The sequence below is a fragment of the Macrotis lagotis genome, chromosome 4 (genome assembly GCF_037893015.1).
Source record: "Macrotis lagotis isolate mMagLag1 chromosome 4, bilby.v1.9.chrom.fasta, whole genome shotgun sequence".
In the NCBI taxonomy this organism is placed as follows: domain Eukaryota; kingdom Metazoa; phylum Chordata; class Mammalia; order Peramelemorphia; family Peramelidae; genus Macrotis; species Macrotis lagotis.
The window spans coordinates 154,616,461-154,633,104 of record NC_133661.1 but is presented as its reverse complement, the minus strand read 5'-3'; the positions used below and the strand labels follow the sequence as shown (position 1 = coordinate 154,633,104).

At 41.3% G+C, this 16,644-nt stretch overlaps 3 protein-coding genes and 5 non-coding genes across 8 annotated transcripts in view; 7 read left to right on the top strand and 1 right to left on the bottom strand.

The window, feature by feature from the left end:
* Positions 1-101: 101 nt before the first annotated feature.
* On the top strand, positions 102-5,292 carry RPL4 (ribosomal protein L4). The gene is made up of 10 exons (XM_074234442.1): positions 102-191; positions 1,113-1,284; positions 1,623-1,729; positions 2,127-2,265; positions 2,835-2,959; positions 3,656-3,785; positions 4,168-4,324; positions 4,546-4,629; positions 4,736-4,856; positions 4,939-5,292. Exons 1-10 carry the CDS (start codon positions 189-191, stop codon positions 5,191-5,193), a joined length of 1,293 nt encoding a protein of 430 aa, XP_074090543.1. The 5' UTR covers positions 102-188; the 3' UTR covers positions 5,194-5,292.
* On the top strand, positions 927-1,027 carry LOC141523188 (small nucleolar RNA SNORD16). The gene has a single exon (XR_012478380.1). It is a non-coding gene; the product is annotated as a small nucleolar RNA SNORD16 (small nucleolar RNA).
* Positions 1,468-1,540, top strand: LOC141523181 (small nucleolar RNA SNORD18). Its single transcript, XR_012478374.1, has one exon. It is a non-coding gene; the product is annotated as a small nucleolar RNA SNORD18 (small nucleolar RNA).
* On the top strand, positions 1,961-2,060 carry LOC141523186 (small nucleolar RNA SNORD16). The gene has a single exon (XR_012478378.1). It is a non-coding gene; the product is annotated as a small nucleolar RNA SNORD16 (small nucleolar RNA).
* Positions 3,435-3,505, top strand: LOC141523183 (small nucleolar RNA SNORD18). Its single transcript, XR_012478376.1, has one exon. It is a non-coding gene; the product is annotated as a small nucleolar RNA SNORD18 (small nucleolar RNA).
* Positions 4,374-4,445, top strand: LOC141523179 (small nucleolar RNA SNORD18). The gene has a single exon (XR_012478372.1). It is a non-coding gene; the product is annotated as a small nucleolar RNA SNORD18 (small nucleolar RNA).
* A 1,004-nt stretch (positions 5,293-6,296) lies between the features above and the next one.
* On the top strand, positions 6,297-9,351 carry SNAPC5 (small nuclear RNA activating complex polypeptide 5). Its single transcript, XM_074234444.1, has 3 exons — positions 6,297-6,403; positions 7,516-7,617; positions 8,536-9,351. Exons 1-3 carry the CDS (start codon positions 6,314-6,316, stop codon positions 8,650-8,652), a joined length of 309 nt encoding a protein of 102 aa, XP_074090545.1. The 5' UTR covers positions 6,297-6,313; the 3' UTR covers positions 8,653-9,351.
* Positions 9,352-14,205: 4,854 nt separating this feature from the next.
* The window catches only part of MAP2K1 (mitogen-activated protein kinase kinase 1), a 101,443-nt gene continuing 99,004 nt past the window's right edge, over positions 14,206-16,644 (bottom strand). The window contains exons 9-11 of the mRNA XM_074234443.1: positions 16,317-16,378; positions 15,946-15,991; positions 14,206-15,256 (exon numbers count right to left, since the gene is read on the bottom strand). Coding sequence (XP_074090544.1) covers positions 15,143-15,256; positions 15,946-15,991; positions 16,317-16,378 — 222 coding nt within the window. The 3' untranslated portion in view covers positions 14,206-15,142. The remainder of the gene's footprint in view (positions 15,257-15,945; positions 15,992-16,316; positions 16,379-16,644) is intronic.

The following is a 16,644-nucleotide window of genomic DNA, read 5'->3' as shown; positions in this document are numbered from 1 at the left end:
GAAGAAATGGTGTGTTTAGAAAATAAATAATGAGAAAAGAAATGTTCCGCTCTTTTTCATTGGTTCTGAAGTGGTGCAGCGCGCAGGGGGAGGGATACATATAATTCTAAGTTGGTGCTGAGCACTTCCTTTTCCTGCGGGAGCCGTCGGGCGGAGAGGAGCGTGGCTCTTACTCTCCGGCGCCCGCCATGGTGAGTGACTCTGGTGGGGAGGCGTCCCTCGGACAGAAATTGTAGCGTGGGAGATCGGGGGCCGAGGACAGCGGAGTGCGGGTGAAAGGAAGGAGAGGGGGAAAAGCTAGAGCCCCCGGGACGCCGCCTCTGGGTCGGGCTGGGTGGTGTGGCCAGAGGGCAGCCATCTTAGAAGCAACGCGTGTCTGCCGGGCCGGGCCGGGCCGGCCGAGGGCTGCGGGGCCGGGCCGGGCCGGGCCGGCCGAGGGCTGCGGGCCGCGCGGCTGTACGGGATGAGGGAGCCGGCGGACTGTCGGGCTGCCGGGGCCCGGGGCTCGGAGCAGGCCGGACCCGGCTTTGGAGTGTGGAATGAACTTTACGGGAAGAGTTTGCTGCAGGCCTCAGTGTGCTTGATGTCACATGGGCTTTACTATAACCAAGTTTTATTTAAAATTTGGAATCTGCAGTGTCGGAACTTCGAAGGGCGTTAGGCTGAGGGTACTAGAGCTAATTTGACAATGCATCTTAATATTTTAAGCTAAAGAAAACTGCAATTAGAGATGTAGTTTGTGGCTTTTCCTAGAGGAATCTGATCCAGAGCAGGTTTGTCTCACTTGCATTGAATAAATTCCATAAAGAGAATTGACTCAAAATATTAACTAATATATATTTGGGCTTCTTCCTTAGATTTTTTTGAAGATTTTATATGAAATTGGTTTTAAGTTTCTTTTGGGGTCTTTGCAAACTTTAAGAACTTGCTATGATGTTGTAATTTGCGTCTTACCTAGTGTTCAGTGACAGTTGCCTGCTGTCGGTAAACTGGCGCTTTTTGGGTGATGACCACTTGTAGCTGAGCAATGTTCGTGGTATTCTTAGAAAACAAAGGATGTCAAACTCTTCCCAAATGTGGTTTATTAAGTGTTTGTTTTCTTTTTCTCCCAGGCTTGTGTACGACCCCTGATATCTGTGTACTCCGAAAAGGGGGAAGTATCTGGCAAAAATGTTACTTTGCCTGCCGTCTTTAAGGCTCCAATTCGTCCAGATATTGTGAATTTTGTTCATACCAACTTGAGAAAAAATAACCGACAACCTTATGCTGTCAGTGAATTAGCAGGTATGGCCATTTATACATATAGCTTAAGATAACTTATTTTAAAAACAAACCTTGAATTTGGAGAAATATGGGCTTTTTACAAAGCCAAAGTAGGAAGCACCCACGTTTTAACTGAGTCTATATTTATAAATTTGTGTGAGTTACCTGAGGTGTGACTCCAAAGGGAAAATGTTTAGTGCTGCAGAGAAATGATGAGATTTCCACTTCATTGGTCCGTGTTTCTGAACCACATGATTTTTATGGAAGTTCTGATAGTCTGTAGTATATGCAGTCAGCTAGTGTGGATTTGATATATTAAATCTCAGTTGCCTCTCCTTACACCTTTTTTTATTTTTCAGGTCATCAGACCAGTGCTGAGTCTTGGGGAACTGGCAGAGCTGTTGCCCGAATCCCTCGTGTTCGGGGTGGAGGGACTCATCGCTCTGGCCAGGGTGCTTTTGGAAATGTATCCTTAGTCTGCATTTTTCTTTTCTAAGCATGAAAATTGGGAAGTTAATGACACTTCAGTAAAAATTTGGGTTTTATGGACAAAATATGGCCTCTGCTATTCTCTATAGTAGTCCTCTGAGGTGAATTGTGTGTGTGTATATACACATACAAAACACCTTTTCAGGACTTCACATATAATTAGCACTAAAAATTAATAAGAGAAAGTAGATGTGACATAATATTAGCTTGCTATGATGCTGTAATTTGCGTCTTACTCTGTTTTCAGTGACAGTTGCCTGCTGTCAGTAAGCTGGTACAGAAGGTTGCTGAAAAAGTTTCTCTGAGCAAGACCTAAGTAAAAGTTTTTTGAATTTTAATTAAGAGATAAATTGGATTCTTGACTAGAAAAATAGATGTGCCGAGGAGGTCGTATGTTTGCTCCTACAAAGACTTGGCGCCGTTGGCATCGCAGAGTGAATACAACACAAAAACGATATGCCATCTGCTCTGCTTTGGCAGCCTCTTCCCTGCCAGCACTGGTCATGTCAAAAGGTTTGTATGGATGGGATGTTTTGAGTGAAGGACACTTAGCTGTTGCAATGCAGACCTCATTCTCTTATTTGAGAGATTTCAAATATAAACTTTAGGGAAATGTTCTTGGCGAAATGATGGAAAAAAATTGGATTCTAATCCTGGCTTTGCTTGTGATTTTGAACTTTGCCTGGGATTGGGTTTTTTGCTATTAAGTTCATTCATTGATAGCTACCTTGGTCCATTTCCCCCTGGGATTCTGAGCAGTCTAGAAATGAGTATTTTAGGAACAAGAAATATAGGAAGAAAGGGAATAAAGGTATTAATTTGATCCTAACAATCCTACAAGGTTGATTGTTTTATCCCCATTTTACAAAAAAAGAAACCAAAGCAAACAGATTGTGACTTTTCTGTGATCACACAGATAGTAAGGGTCTGCTAACAGATTTTTTTTTATTTACTGGGCTACCAGTGTTCTGCATTTTATCATTGATAGTTGTTTGTCTATTTTGGCTGGCTTTATATGGTCAGGAAAATTATTTTTCTATGGAATTGGCATGAACAAGTATAACTGAAATAAATTTTCTTAGGTCATCGAATTGAAGAAGTTCCAGAACTTCCTCTAGTGGTTGAAGATAAAGTAGAGGGCTATAAGAAAACCAAGGAAGCAGTTTTGCTGCTTAAGAAGCTGAAGGCATGGAATGACATCAAAAAGGTGAATTGATTGGGCATAGTATTTAGTCTCATTACACTTGGTACAGACAAGTAACTAAAATTGGAAAATTGAGATTTTAATCATTTCTTAGGAATAAATTAGCTTAGTCTAATGGAAAGAACTAGACTTGGGAATTAAAGAGGAATTCTTTACCCCTGAGACTTAGAAACTTTGTCCTTTGTAAGTCATTTAACTTCTCTTGAACCTCTTCATCTAGAAAGTGAAATTTCTAATACCTAAATCCTAGATATTATATGTATATGAAAGTGTCTGCCTTCAGGGAGCTTACTTTTATCAGAAGAGGAGACATAAAGAATAAGAAAGGAAAATTTTGGAAGGGGAGGAATTAGCTGAGAGTGAATTGGAAAGGATTTCATATTAGAAATTTGGTTGTTTGCAGGATTTTTTTTAGCGGAGTTGAAGTAAAGAATTCTCATAGGATGGTTTTTACCTCTGGATATGGGGGAGGTCAGCCTTGTAATGATGAGATTCCACTTCATGGTCCGTGTTTCTGAAACAACGTGATTTTGTGGAAGTTCTGATACATGATTGGTAACCTGTATATAGTTAACATTGAAAAGCACTTAAATCTAATGCATTTTCTTCAGTTTAAGAGCTGTTATTTAGCATTGTTTAAAATGTGGAATTAAGATGCTCTTACATTTTTCATTTTTCTCTTTACCTTTTTTTTTTAAGGTCTATGCTTCTCAGCGAATGCGAGCTGGTAAGGGTAAAATGAGAAACCGCCGCCGTATCCAGCGGCGAGGACCTTGTATCATCTATAATGAAGATAATGGTATTATCAAGGCCTTCAGAAACATTCCTGGTAAATTTTTTTTTTATACTTAAATACTTTGAAGAATTGTTTCATCAATGAGAGCACTGCATCTGATCCAAATTGACTAATAGGAATCCTTCAGGAGGGACCTCTTGAACTTAATGTTTTTTTCTGACTGAGTGGGACAGTCCAGTACTTAAGACTTTTTTTCTTTGAATAAGATGAGATTCCATTTTATAATGTGCTTCTGAAATACAAGATTCTGTTGGACATTCAGATACTTGGTGTATTATAATTACACTGGAAAAAACTTAACTTTTGATGTTTTATGCTTCATTGTAATGTTTATATTTAAATGCCTTTAAGTGACAAGAAAGGTAAATGGGGTTGTTTTGGAAGACAGTTCTTCACATTTTGTTTTAACTTACAGGTATTACTCTACTTAATGTGAGTAAATTGAACCTGTTGAGACTCGCTCCTGGTGGACATGTGGGGCGTTTCTGTATTTGGACTGAAAGTGCCTTCCGCAAGTTGGATGATCTGTATGGTACATGGCGCAGGCCTGCCACCCTGAAGAGTCACTACAAGTAAGTGTTCTCAAAATTAAACTGTTTAGTATAATTGAAATAAGAGTATTAGAAATGATGAGATTCCACTTCATTGGTCCGTGTTTCTGAAACCTATGATTTTAGTGGAGGTTCTGATTCTGGTCTTTTAATGGTGAAATTTAGCTCAATTTTTTCAGATTTTCATTTTAAACACAAAGCACCCTGATTTTCACAAGAACACCTGAATTTTTGCCTTTCAGTCTTCCAATGCACAAGATGACCAATACAGACCTTACCAGGATTTTGAAAAGCCCAGAGATCCGGAGGGCTCTCCGTGCACCACGGTAAATTAGCAATTATCAGCATTTAGATTAATTGTAGAGAGACTTTTATTTATTAGTCATGAACAATAAAATTTCAAGAGCTTAGATTATATCTGTTGATTTACAGCAAGAAGATTCATCGACGAGTACTCAAGAAGAACCCACTGAAGAACTTGAGAATCATGGTGAAACTGAACCCATATGCCAAGACCATGCGCCGGAATACAATTCTACGCCAGGCTAAGAATGTGAGTAATGGCAAATTAGATTTATACTGGTTTTCTTTCATTAGGTTTTTTGGGTTACATTATTTTCTTCTCATCTTTACAGCGGAGAATCAGAGAAAATAAAAGAGCTGCTGCACTAAAGAAGATTATGGAGGCAAAGAAAGCAGTAGATGAGAAAAAGAAGAAGAAGCTTGTAGGTAATAAGAAACTTGCAGGAGCAAAGAAGATTCCAGGGCAGAAGAAAACAGCAGAAAAGAAGCCTGCAGCAGCAAAGAAAACTGTGGAAAAGAAGCCAGCAGCTGAAAAGAAACCTGCCACACCAAAAAAACCCGCAGCTGAGAAGAAGTCTGCTGCATAAACTTGGCATATCAGTTAATCCATTGGGCCACCAACACTGTTTTGTGTGTTTTGTGAATATCTAAATAAATATTCAAAGTGGCTTTGGAGGAAAAAAAAACCTGAAAAAGTTTTTTTAGAAAGTATAAAAATTTCACAAAGACAGGCTTTGAAAAGCTTCCTATTTCAACACAAAAGTTTACCTGGTTGCTTTATAAGTGTCTATAATTGGGCCTTGGGATTCCAGACATTTGTTAATCACACTAGATGCTAGTTGCTCTATACAACTAATTTCAAATATATCCTGGTTTGTATTGGGTATGTATATTGTACAGGGCCATAAAAATTTTTAGAAAGCTGTGTAGGGGCTCAAAAAAGAGTAGAGAATTTGATATTTTAGTCTAGACTAGACACCTAGAGATTAAAGACTTAAGTGGGTATGGGGGGGGGAAGAGATGTACAAAATGACCTAGAATGGGGTTGGCACATACTGAGTGGTGAGAGTTACTGTGCTGGGTCTCCTTTTGGGAAGTCAATGTAATGCAGCCTCCAGCAGTGGCTGTATGACCCTAGGCAAGTCACTTGACCCGGTTTGCCTCAGTTTCTCATAAATGAGCTGAGAAGGAAATGGCAAATCCGATAGGTCCTTTGCCTACCAGGTGGGGTGGAGGAGTGCAGACACTCCCGGGAGGGTGTGGGGCAGCCCTGTGATGCTCTAGAGTTGGGATCTTGTAGTAGGGAGAGGAGGAACGGCCGCTGCTGGCCTTCCTGCCTCCGGGGCGCCGTGTGCGCATGCGCAGCGTCTGGCTACCAGGCGGACGGTCCGGAGGGACTTGGAGCTGGCCTCTCGGTGCTTCCTGGGCTACAAGCGGCCGCCATGCCCCCGCCTGATACCGCTTCTTAGACGTACTATGGGAGGGTGGGGAGAGCGCGGCTTCTCCCGCCGTCGCCCGCAAAAGCTTCCGGCGGAGGCGCGACGGCTCTCCAGTGGGAGCGGGTCGAACCGGAAGTGATTCCTCCGCCCTTTTCTAAGATGTCCGTTTGCCCGGCCTCTTCCGCATGGGGCTTCGGAGCCATCGGACGGCATCCCCACGGGCGCGGCCTGAGACAGGGAGGAACCGCGGAGGCCGCGAGCCGCCGACATGCTGAGCCGGCTTCAGGAGCTCCGCAAGGAGGAGGAGACGCTGCTGCGCGTCAAGGCGGCGCTGCACGACCAGCTCAATCGGCTGAAGGTGACGCCGCCGGGGCAGCCCCGGGATTCCGCGGGCCTGGGGCGGGGCGGGGCTTCCAGAAGCCCCGCCCCGAGGGGAGGGGAGGCCCGGCCGAGGCGCCCCGCCCCGAGGGGGAGGGGGAGGGGAGGCCCGGCCGAGGCGCCCCGCCCCGAGGGGGAGGGGGAGGGGAGGCCCGGCCGAGGCGCCCCGCCCCGAGGGGGAGGGGGAGGGGAGGCCCGGCCGAGGCGCCCCGCCCCGAGGGGGAGGGGGAGGGGAGGCCCGGCCGAGGCGCCCCGCCCCGAGGGGAGGGGGGAGGGGAGGCCCGGCCGAGGCGCCCCGCCCGAGGGGCAGCGCCTGGCACGGCTCCTCCTGCCTCTGCCCCGGGGCGCGCTGAGGAAGCCCCAGGGGGCCGGGCCGGGTGGCCTTGGCCGAGCCTGGCAAAAACTAGACAGGAAAGGGCCTGGGCTTAGCCGGGCAGCCGCAGAGGAAGCGCGCCGCTTTCCTGCTTCCCCTGTGCCAGCCGGGCATCCCCGGGGGCATCCGTGTAACCTGGTCAGTGGCGGTTCCGGCTCCCGGGCCCCCTTCGCAGGGCATTGGCACCCCGCATCGCGGCCGCGGGGCGGCGAGCTGTGGCCCGCAGCCCCCCTGCGTGGCATCCCTCCCCCAAGGAGTGGGCAGGCAGCCGCGGCCATAGCCACGGAGGCCGATGCCAGGGGGCAAGCCCTCCATGATGAATCGCCGTCCCTCGCTCCGAAATGGGGCTGTACGCCATCTCCCAAGGCCCCTGCGGCGGGCGCTTGTGATGCCCGGTTCTCACGCCCTCCCCAGCGCTGCCCCCACAGTGGCCCCCTTCCTCGTGCCCTCGGCCAGGCAGAATTCGGGGGCAAGGGCTCGGGCTTGGAGGACTTGCCTTAAAGCGAGCTGGCCGCCCCAGAGATACTTTGTTAAATTGTTCAGGAAGAGCCCAGCGGGCGGAGGACTGCGGTCACGGCTCTGCCCACCCCACCAGCTGCCCCTAGCACACATCCTAGGACCGCATTGCCCTTCCCTTGGCGTACAGCGTGAGCTTTCTTTCCTCTTCGTTGTAAATAGTATAGTGGGATGCAGAATGACCCCGTTGTTTCATGTTTTAGGTTGAAGAGCTGGCCCTTCAATCAATTATTAGCTCCAGAGAAGGGGAAGGGGAAGAGGAAGGAATGACCCATTCTTCACCTCCAACAGAAGAACCAGAAAATGTAAGCATGAGCAGATGTGGGATTGTGGAAAAATTGAAATTCAGAATTAATCGTTTAATTTTCTGCCTTTTGGTAATAAAAATCACTATAAAATCACATTTTTGAGCCTGAGGGACTTTAGAAAGATGAGAAATTTGCTCGGGTTGGTAAAGCAGTTTGTGTATGTCATTTGCTTTTAGCCTTTGCACATACTTATTTCACCATTCACTTCACCTTACTCTCCTCTGTTCATCTCTTATTCTGATAATTCCAAGCATAGTGCTAAGGAAGAATGTCTTGTGCCAAAGTTGTTGCTACTTTGGGAATGAAACATCCCCACTGTAACACGTGCTTGAAAGATCAGCTATCCCAATCAGTAACTTGGGGGAGTAGCAGTATCCCAATCAGTAACTTGGGGGAGTAGCAGCTCATCCTGCGGATAGCAATCCAGTTTAGCTTCAGGAGAGAACAAAAAAAAAAATCCTTTATCTAACCTTAGTCAACAAATGGCCTGAAGGTCAGAATCATTCTTCAAGCATTTATTATGCACTTGCTGTGTGCTGCAACATTTTGTTGGAATCCTCCATTTTGTCTTTGATAAAAGGTATGAATTAATGATTTCCCCTGAGGTGATGCTATATGTGTTTAATTAATTTGAAGCTGGTCAGAAATTAGGCTTAGTCTGCCTTCTGTCATGGTACCTTCTTATGTAACGTGTGATGCAATGAAGTAAAACATTTAATCTGAAACTGAGGAAATATAGGGATATTACTATACTCTGAGAGTCTGAATCTTCAATATCTTAAAGATAGAAATCAGAAGAATAAAGATTTTGCTTTTAAGATCTGGCATTTTAAGCTTTTGAAGTTTTAAGAGCTGGCATTTTTAAGTATTTGGTTTTTTAATAATATTAATTTGTAATCTTTTTGGCCACATTAGATTTTGGTGCACGTAGACAATGAAACTTCCATCAATCAAACAGAATTACAACTAAGCACAAGAAACCATTCTCAAGAAGAAGAGGAGGAAGAGGAGGAGGAGGAATCAGATTCCTAAAGGAGAAAGGGAAAAAAAATCAGGATTATTTATCTAAGTTAATTTTAAGATTCAGGAGTTTTTTTCTATTAAAAAAAAAATTCCAGCACAATCATTATGGACTGTTACCAGGGAATGAAGAACTCTCAGAAGATGCACTATTAAAATGAAGACCATAGTCCAATGGAACTTCAGAGTGTGGAGCAAAACAAAAACTGATCACAGATAGGAAATTTAAGAATTGACATTTTACCATGGGGAAAAAAGGTCAAGTTCATATAATTAGTCAAATTAGATAAAACATACTAGAGATAATACTCCATGTTACATTCTATTGAAATATTCATGTATTTACAACCAGAAAAGTTTATATGTAAGTCAACATTTCACATTTTTCTAATATATACTGACAGGTAAACTCCCTTGTGCACAAAGCAATGCCATGTTATAGCTCCTGAAATGGAGTGAATGGAAAAGTGAAGAAGAGGTATAATGAGATTCAGCTTCTCATATATTGGTGCATAAGCTATTTAAATGCCATTCAGAGAGACATAGAACACAAGATATGTAGTTATGAGCATATCTTAAGAGTTAAATGTGATAAAATGTAGAGTACATTTTACATAGAAAATGCTGTTGAAAGGATACCAAAGCAGAAGAGTCAAATTATGTTCTTGTAGAATGCATACTGAATAATAAAATGGACTTGTTTAAAAATGATTTTTGTATTTAAGGAAACGTGCCATATTTTTAGAAACATCTTAGGATCTACTCGAGTGGATTTGTTTTTTCTTTATAGGATTTTTTTTTTGCAAGGCAATGGGGTTAAGTGGCTTGCCCAAGGCCACACAGCTAGGTAATTATTAAGTGTCTGAGGCCGGATTTGAAGTCAGGTACTCCTGACTCTTCAAGGCCAGTGCTCTATCCACTGTGTCACCTAGCTGCCCCTGGATCATTCTTTATGATAAGTCCATAATAAAAGTTACTTCCATATTTTTCTGCTGTTCCTGTTGCTGATGAAAATTCCCTCCATTCATACCTCCCCACTATCATATATTATATTCTCTCTCCTTTCACTCTGTCCCTCTTCTAAAATGTGCTGTAGGGTAGCTGAGTGGCTCAGTGGACTGATCACCGGCCCTGGGGCCAAGAAGCCCCGAGCCCACATACCACCCCTGAGACCCAGCAACCTCCCAGCCCAGTGGTCCTGGACAGGCCACCCAATCCCAGCCCCTTGCAAGAAGTAAAAGAAAATGTATTATATCTGACAGTTCTCTGCTATGATCCACCCTCTCCTCTATTCCCATATTCCCCTGCCTTCCCCCTTTCCCCCTTCTCTTTTTATTCTAGATGTCTATACCTTAAGTGTGTATGCAGTTTCCTCTCTGAGCCATTTCTGATGGGAGTGAAGGTTCCCTCATTCCCCCTCGCCTCCCCCCACCCATATCATTGCAAAAGCTCATTGTAAAAAATTTTTTTAAACTATCTTTTATATGAAATAGTCTATTTCACCTCTCTTACTCCCAGTGCATTTCCCTTTTAGCCATTATCTCCATTTTTACAATATATCTTTGGATTCAGTTCTTTCCTGTGCTTCATCTATAAAAATTCTACCTACTCTATTAAATAAGAAGTTTCATAAGAGTATTATCAGTATCATTTTTCTATGCAGGAATACATGGAGTTCATCATCATTAAGTCCCTCATATTGTATCCTTCTCCTCCACTCTCTATGCTTCACCTGAGTCCTGTATCTGAAGATCAAACTTTCTGTTCAGCTCTGGTCATTTCAACAGGAACAATTGAAATTCCCATTTCACTGAAAGTCCATCTTTTCCCCTGGAAGAGGATGTTCAGTTTTGCTGGACAGTTGATTCTCAGTTGCATTCCAAGATCTTTTGTCTTCTGCAATATTATATTCCAAGCCCTAAGAGCCCTTAATATAGTTGCTAAGTCCTGTGTGACCCTGACTGCAGTTCCACGGTCTTTGAATTGTGTCCTTCTGGCTGCTTGTAGTATTTTCTGACTTGGGAATTCTGGAACTTGGAATATTAATTCCTGGGGTTTTTTTTTTGGATCTCTTTCCAGGGGAGATCTGTGGATTCTCTCAATTTCTATTTTGCCCTCTGCTTCTAGGATATCAGGGCAATTTTCCTGTAGGATTTCTTTAAAAATGAGGTCAAGGCTTTTTTCCTGATCATGACTTTCAGTTATCCCAATAATTTTTAAATTATCTTTCCTGAATCTGTTTTCCAGATCAGTTTTTTCAATGAAATGTTTCACATTTTCTTCTAGTTTTTCAATCTTTTGGTGTTGAATTATGTCTTGATTTCTCATAAAGTCATCAGCTTCCTTTAGCTCCATTCTACATCTGATGGATGTTTTCTTCAGAAAGCTTTCTTATCTCCTTTACCATCTGGCCAATTCTGCTTTTTAAAGCATTCTTCTCCTCAGTAACTTTTTGAACTGTTTTATCCATTTTACCTATGCTGGCTTTTAGCATGTTTTCTTCAGCATTTTTTTTTTTTTGGATTTCCTTGACTAAGCTGCTGACTTTTTTTCATGTTTTTCCTGCATCTCTCATTTCTTTTCCCAGTTTCTCTCCCTTACTTGATTTTCAAAATCTTTTTTGAGCTCTATCATAGCCTGAGCCCAACTTCTGTTTTTCATGGAGTTTTTTAGATGCAGGAGGATCATACTTCATCTTCAGATTGAGTATTTTGATCCTTCTTGGGATCACAGACGAAGAATTTCTCAATAGTGTTCCTCTTTTTCCTCTGTTTATTCATTTCTCTAGCCTGTGCCTGGTTTGGGCTTGCTTCCTGAACTTTTGAGTATTATTGGGAAATCTGCTTTGTGGGGGGGGGGGGGTTGGGACCCCACTGGGACCTTTATTCCTCCAAGGTCTTATGCTCTCTTCCCTGTGCTTTGATATGTAGGATGACCACAAGCACTCTCCTCTGCCCTGGAGCCGTCAGGAGGGGCCCTGCTATCTTAGTATGGAAGGCCAAACTACAACCTGGATCTGAGTGTGGGCAAACAGTAGAGTCCTGCCCCAGGGAGAGCAGAGAGCTAGCTTTCTGCTGTCTCCCCGAACCCCTTACTGTGGGCTGTGTTCTGGAGGTGCAGGCTGGTTTCCGCAGATTCTCACTGCAGGTCTGTGGCTGGTGCTCCTCATTTCTACACTCAATTCTGGTGCAGCAGAGTTCTCTCACTGCTCCTTCAAGCTGTTCCCAGTGATCCCTGGTCTGGGCAGCCTCAACTTTTTCCCAACCCCCTGGTCTGGGTTAAACACACCTTTCTTTTTTTTTTTTTTTTTTTTGCAAGGCAAACAGGATTAAGTGGCTTGCCCAAGGCCACACAGCTAGGTAATTATTAAGCGTCTGAGACCTGATTTGAATCCAGATACTCCTGACTCCAGAGCCATTGCTTTATCCACTATGCCACCTAGCCGCCCCTAAATACACCTTTCTTGCGGAACTTCTAAGTTATCTTGGACTGGGAAAATGTATCACTCAGCCTTTCTTTGGGTTCTGCCCCTCTAAATTTTGGCTAGTCATAATTTGTTGGCTTTTTGGAGTTTTGGGGGAAAGAGTTTCTGGGAAATGCTGCCTTCATGCTGCCATCTTGGTTCCGCCCTTTGAGTATAATTATTTTTAATAAATCAACTTAATTGAGATAAGTTGATTATACTATATACTAGGGTTATTACCTCTAGAGTTATTGTCTTTTCTAAAATAAAGCAAGGAAAATAAGCCATAATTGTTTTTCTGTTTGTAAAATGGATCACCAAAATCCCATTCAAGTTCTTACTCTAGCATCTAGTAAGTCAGGGATCAATATACTAAAAGATCTTTCCTAGATTTATTTTTCATCTGATAAAAGCAAAACTCCCCATTGTGAAATGTTTTATTGACTGGACAGTCTTGTTCTTGCAAGGAAAATGAGGTCAGAAAGTTCAGAAAATATCTTAAATTGGCATGTAGTATAAAACTAAAACCATTCAAAAAATCATTAAAAACATTAAAAGGAATTTCCAGAAATATAGAATTCATTTGTCTTTTGGTGACTTAGTAATAACTGCTGTAACAAACAATTCAGCTTTTGTTCACCTTTGCAGAGCATTAGCACAATACACAAAATATATACAACTTTTTAGTGCTATAAGCAGTTTTAGAACCAAATTCTCACATCCTTATAGGACTGTTCTCAAAATGTCATAAGTCAGTCCCTACTCATGCTAGTAAATGAGGAAAAATTTTTTTTATTCCAAAAGTCCCATTCCTTAAGTTGGCAGATCCAAATAAAAGATGGAATGGGAATAAGAAAGGTCATCCTATACACTTAAACATGGATCTGAACATTCTAGAGCTATGGGCTTGAGTTTACTTAGAAAATAACTGCCTCCATAAATAGCCAAACTCTTGCATTCTGTGGACAATGATGAATCCCAGAAGATAAAACAAATGGATGGGCATCAAACTGACTAGCATGAAAAACAAGGAAAATAACATGCTAAAGGGGATATGAAAAAACACGTACACTGGGACACTGTTGATGGAACTATAACTAGTTCACCCACTTTAGACAATTTGGGAGTATTCTCGAAAAGCTTTTAAAGTTTTATCTATCTACACACACACACACACACACACACACACACACAAACACTCTTTAACTCAGTGATAACACTACTAGGTCTGTAACCAAAAGGGATCAATGAAAGAAGAAAAGGACCCATACGTATAAAAATATTTATAGTACCTTTCTGTGATTCCAAAGAACTGAAAACTATGAGAATGCCTATCAATAAGAGAATGGCTGCACAAGTTATGGTACATGATTGTGATGGAATACTGTGCTATTAAAAAATGATTAAGGAGACAGTTTCAGGAAAACCTGGGAAGATTTAGATGAACTGATTAAAGTGAAGTGTGGAAAAACCACAAAAACATACACAGTAAGAGTAATAATGGTAAAGATAATCAACTCTGAAAGACTTCCAAAATGATTGATACAATAACCACCTACAATTTCACAGGACTCACGATGAAACATTCTATCTTACCTCCAAATAAAGGTGATGGACTGAGTGTAGACTGAAGCATATTTTTTCTTCTTTTTTTTGTGCTTGGCTAATGTGGAAATTTGATTATACATATTTGAAATGGATTTTCAGGGTTTTTTTACCTTTCAGGTAGGGGAGGAAAGCAGAATGTGAAATTGCAAATAAAGTTGAACTGAACTAAAAAAGAAAAGTGGGTGGAAAGGACAAATAGGATCCTTTCATATTTCAAGAGGAAAGCTGTTGGAAGCATAGTGGGAGAGATTTTGAACACTGCTGCAGTAATTTTTGTGTGGCTTCTAGAAACATAAAATGACAGGAAAGGCATCTAAAGGTGCATTAGCCAAAAGCAGCCAGCTTCAAGATGTTTCTTGGTCCATTGTTTCCTTCTTGCAACCCTTCCTATTTTCTATAAAAAGCCCAAATAAGTTTAAGAGACCAAAACCACCACTTTCATGTATAATGACCAAAGCATTCCCTGAAATAATTTACACAAAAAACATACTACTTTTAAACTGTTCTTTTAAACTTGATATATTTATTAGAATAAGAGATTAGATTTGTTAAACATTTGAAAATAAAATGGTTAAAATGATCTCCATACAATTTTTAGGCACTATACACACAGTTGTCTTACACATAGTTGGATTAGGAGGAAGATAGATCTGATGAACTTTAATGACTTGATTCATTTGTGACATTCAAAAAATCCCCACTCTTTTAGAAATGCCAGTCAAAAATTAAGAGACATACACCACCAAACAACTCTGAATATCCCACAAAGAATAATTTTAAAATAAATATAGAAATATAGCCACAAGTCTCTAAGTCCTCACAGTAGACTGATGAAGCCCTGGCTATTATGGCAGTGCAGGGCTCTGACTTGATTTAGGTGAAAACAGCTGGATTCTACACAGACAGCAAAAAAATTACAACACCGTGACATCCACTTTCTAATGCTTGTTTTCATAGCAGCAAAAGCATGCTTCCCATGCACTGCTTGTGAAGGACATTGCAAGGCTCCTCCCTCCCTTCCACTTTAAGGAAAAAAGGTTAAAAAAGCCTAGTGAGAATGAAGTACCACCAAGTGTCAAAAATCCCCCCCCACACACAAAAAAAATCACAAGGCCAGCCAGCTTGAGGCTGAAAGAGCAGCAATGCAAATAATATTCACTGTCATCAAAATTTCACTAATTCAATATCGCACACTTTTTTGGGGGTCATTAACACAAACAAGAAACCCCCAAAGCAAAGCCAATTTATTCAAGAACATAATCAAAATTTAAAATAAAAAAACAAATAGAATTTGGCACATGCTTCTTCATCCTTCACAGGGTAAAATGCACATCTGAACAGAGACAAGCATAAGAAATAGGATCTAGGGTAGCATCATTTTGCACAATGGGGTAAGGGAGCTGCCTTTCTCCAGCTTCCAAAATTAACACTTTAGACACAGGCCACATGAGTTGGTGTGCCAGGCTGGTTAAGGCCTATGGTGGAGCAGAGCCAGCCTGCAAAATCAACTTCCTCAGCATCAGACCTCTTGATAAAGGTGTGAACCTATATGTGAGATAATGAAGAGGAAGCAACATTAAAAATTAAGCTTCGCTATGTATAAAACCTCTGTTTGAAATAGTAAAGACATTCAATAATGGCACTTATAGACAACATTTATGAAAGACTTGCTATCAATCATCAACTTTGATCAATGTAATGAACTACCAATTATGATTCCAAAGGATTAATAATAAAGCAGGCTACTCATTTCCTGATAAAGCAATGGATTCAAAACGCATAATAGGACATTCATTTTTCAAAAAGAAAACATGTGTGTTTATATTTTTAATTAAGAAAAATAGGATTCAAAAGGAATACAATAGTCAAGATGATAAACTGAGCTTGTTCAAACTTAATGGGATCTCCTGCCCACTGAACCACTGGGTGATGGCTCAGAAAGTTGAAGGGAGAGGATTGTAGCTATGGAGATGACTAGCCTTAATAAAAGACTAGAGTCTTATTATATATGTACTAGAAAACTCCTAGCATCACCAGGAAGTAGAAGAGACAATCTCTCAGGTTACATATTAATCACAATCTTTATTCTCCTTCAGCATTTCCCATTATTTAATTTAGATTCTACTTGTATCCAAAAATTGACTAAAAGACACATGATACAACTTATCCTGGTTCTTATACTTTCTTAGGGTAGTAATAGTATTAGTAAGAAATCTATTAAGATTTTTACTTACCATAAGTTGCTTCAAATCAGCTCTTTCTGCTGGGTTTTTTATCAGGCTTTAAAAGAAGAGCAAATGAAAATTATTTTGCTTTGAAAGTAAAAAAAAAATTAACTTGTCACTATAAAATTAACTCCAAAAGATTAATTATTAAGCTGTATATAATATGAAGTGTGATTATCTTATATGTCTTGAAATCCACAACATACAAAAGTTTTGATGCTAAGTACTTGGGAGAATAGCCAAAGATGTTCAGAGGAGAAAAGCCATCTTGAGTAACCACAAGATTAAGTCAAATCTGGAAATCCTATAGGAGTGTAGTCTAATATAAAAAGTCATATTCTTCAGGATATATACTTCCTAAGAATAAGAAGTCAACTTACCATTTATTCACAAAATCTTGAAATTCCAGACTAAAGACTCCACTAGGTAACTTTGGAGGAGGCTGAAAGGACACAATACAACATTAGACCTAACTCTCCAGAGTGGTCAGAGAACCCTCCCCACAGGCTGGTGTTTCCTCTTATCTCTTCCATCCTCCATTTAAGGGGCAAGGTTGCACCTGAGCTCTTAGCACAAAAGTAAAACAGAATTCAGTCTTTTGGTTCTTAAAATATACTATTGGTATGATGATGCCAAACTTGTTCATCCTGCTGGAACTAAGTACCCCATTCCCTATACTCCATGAGATGTTTAGCCGTACAATTAATG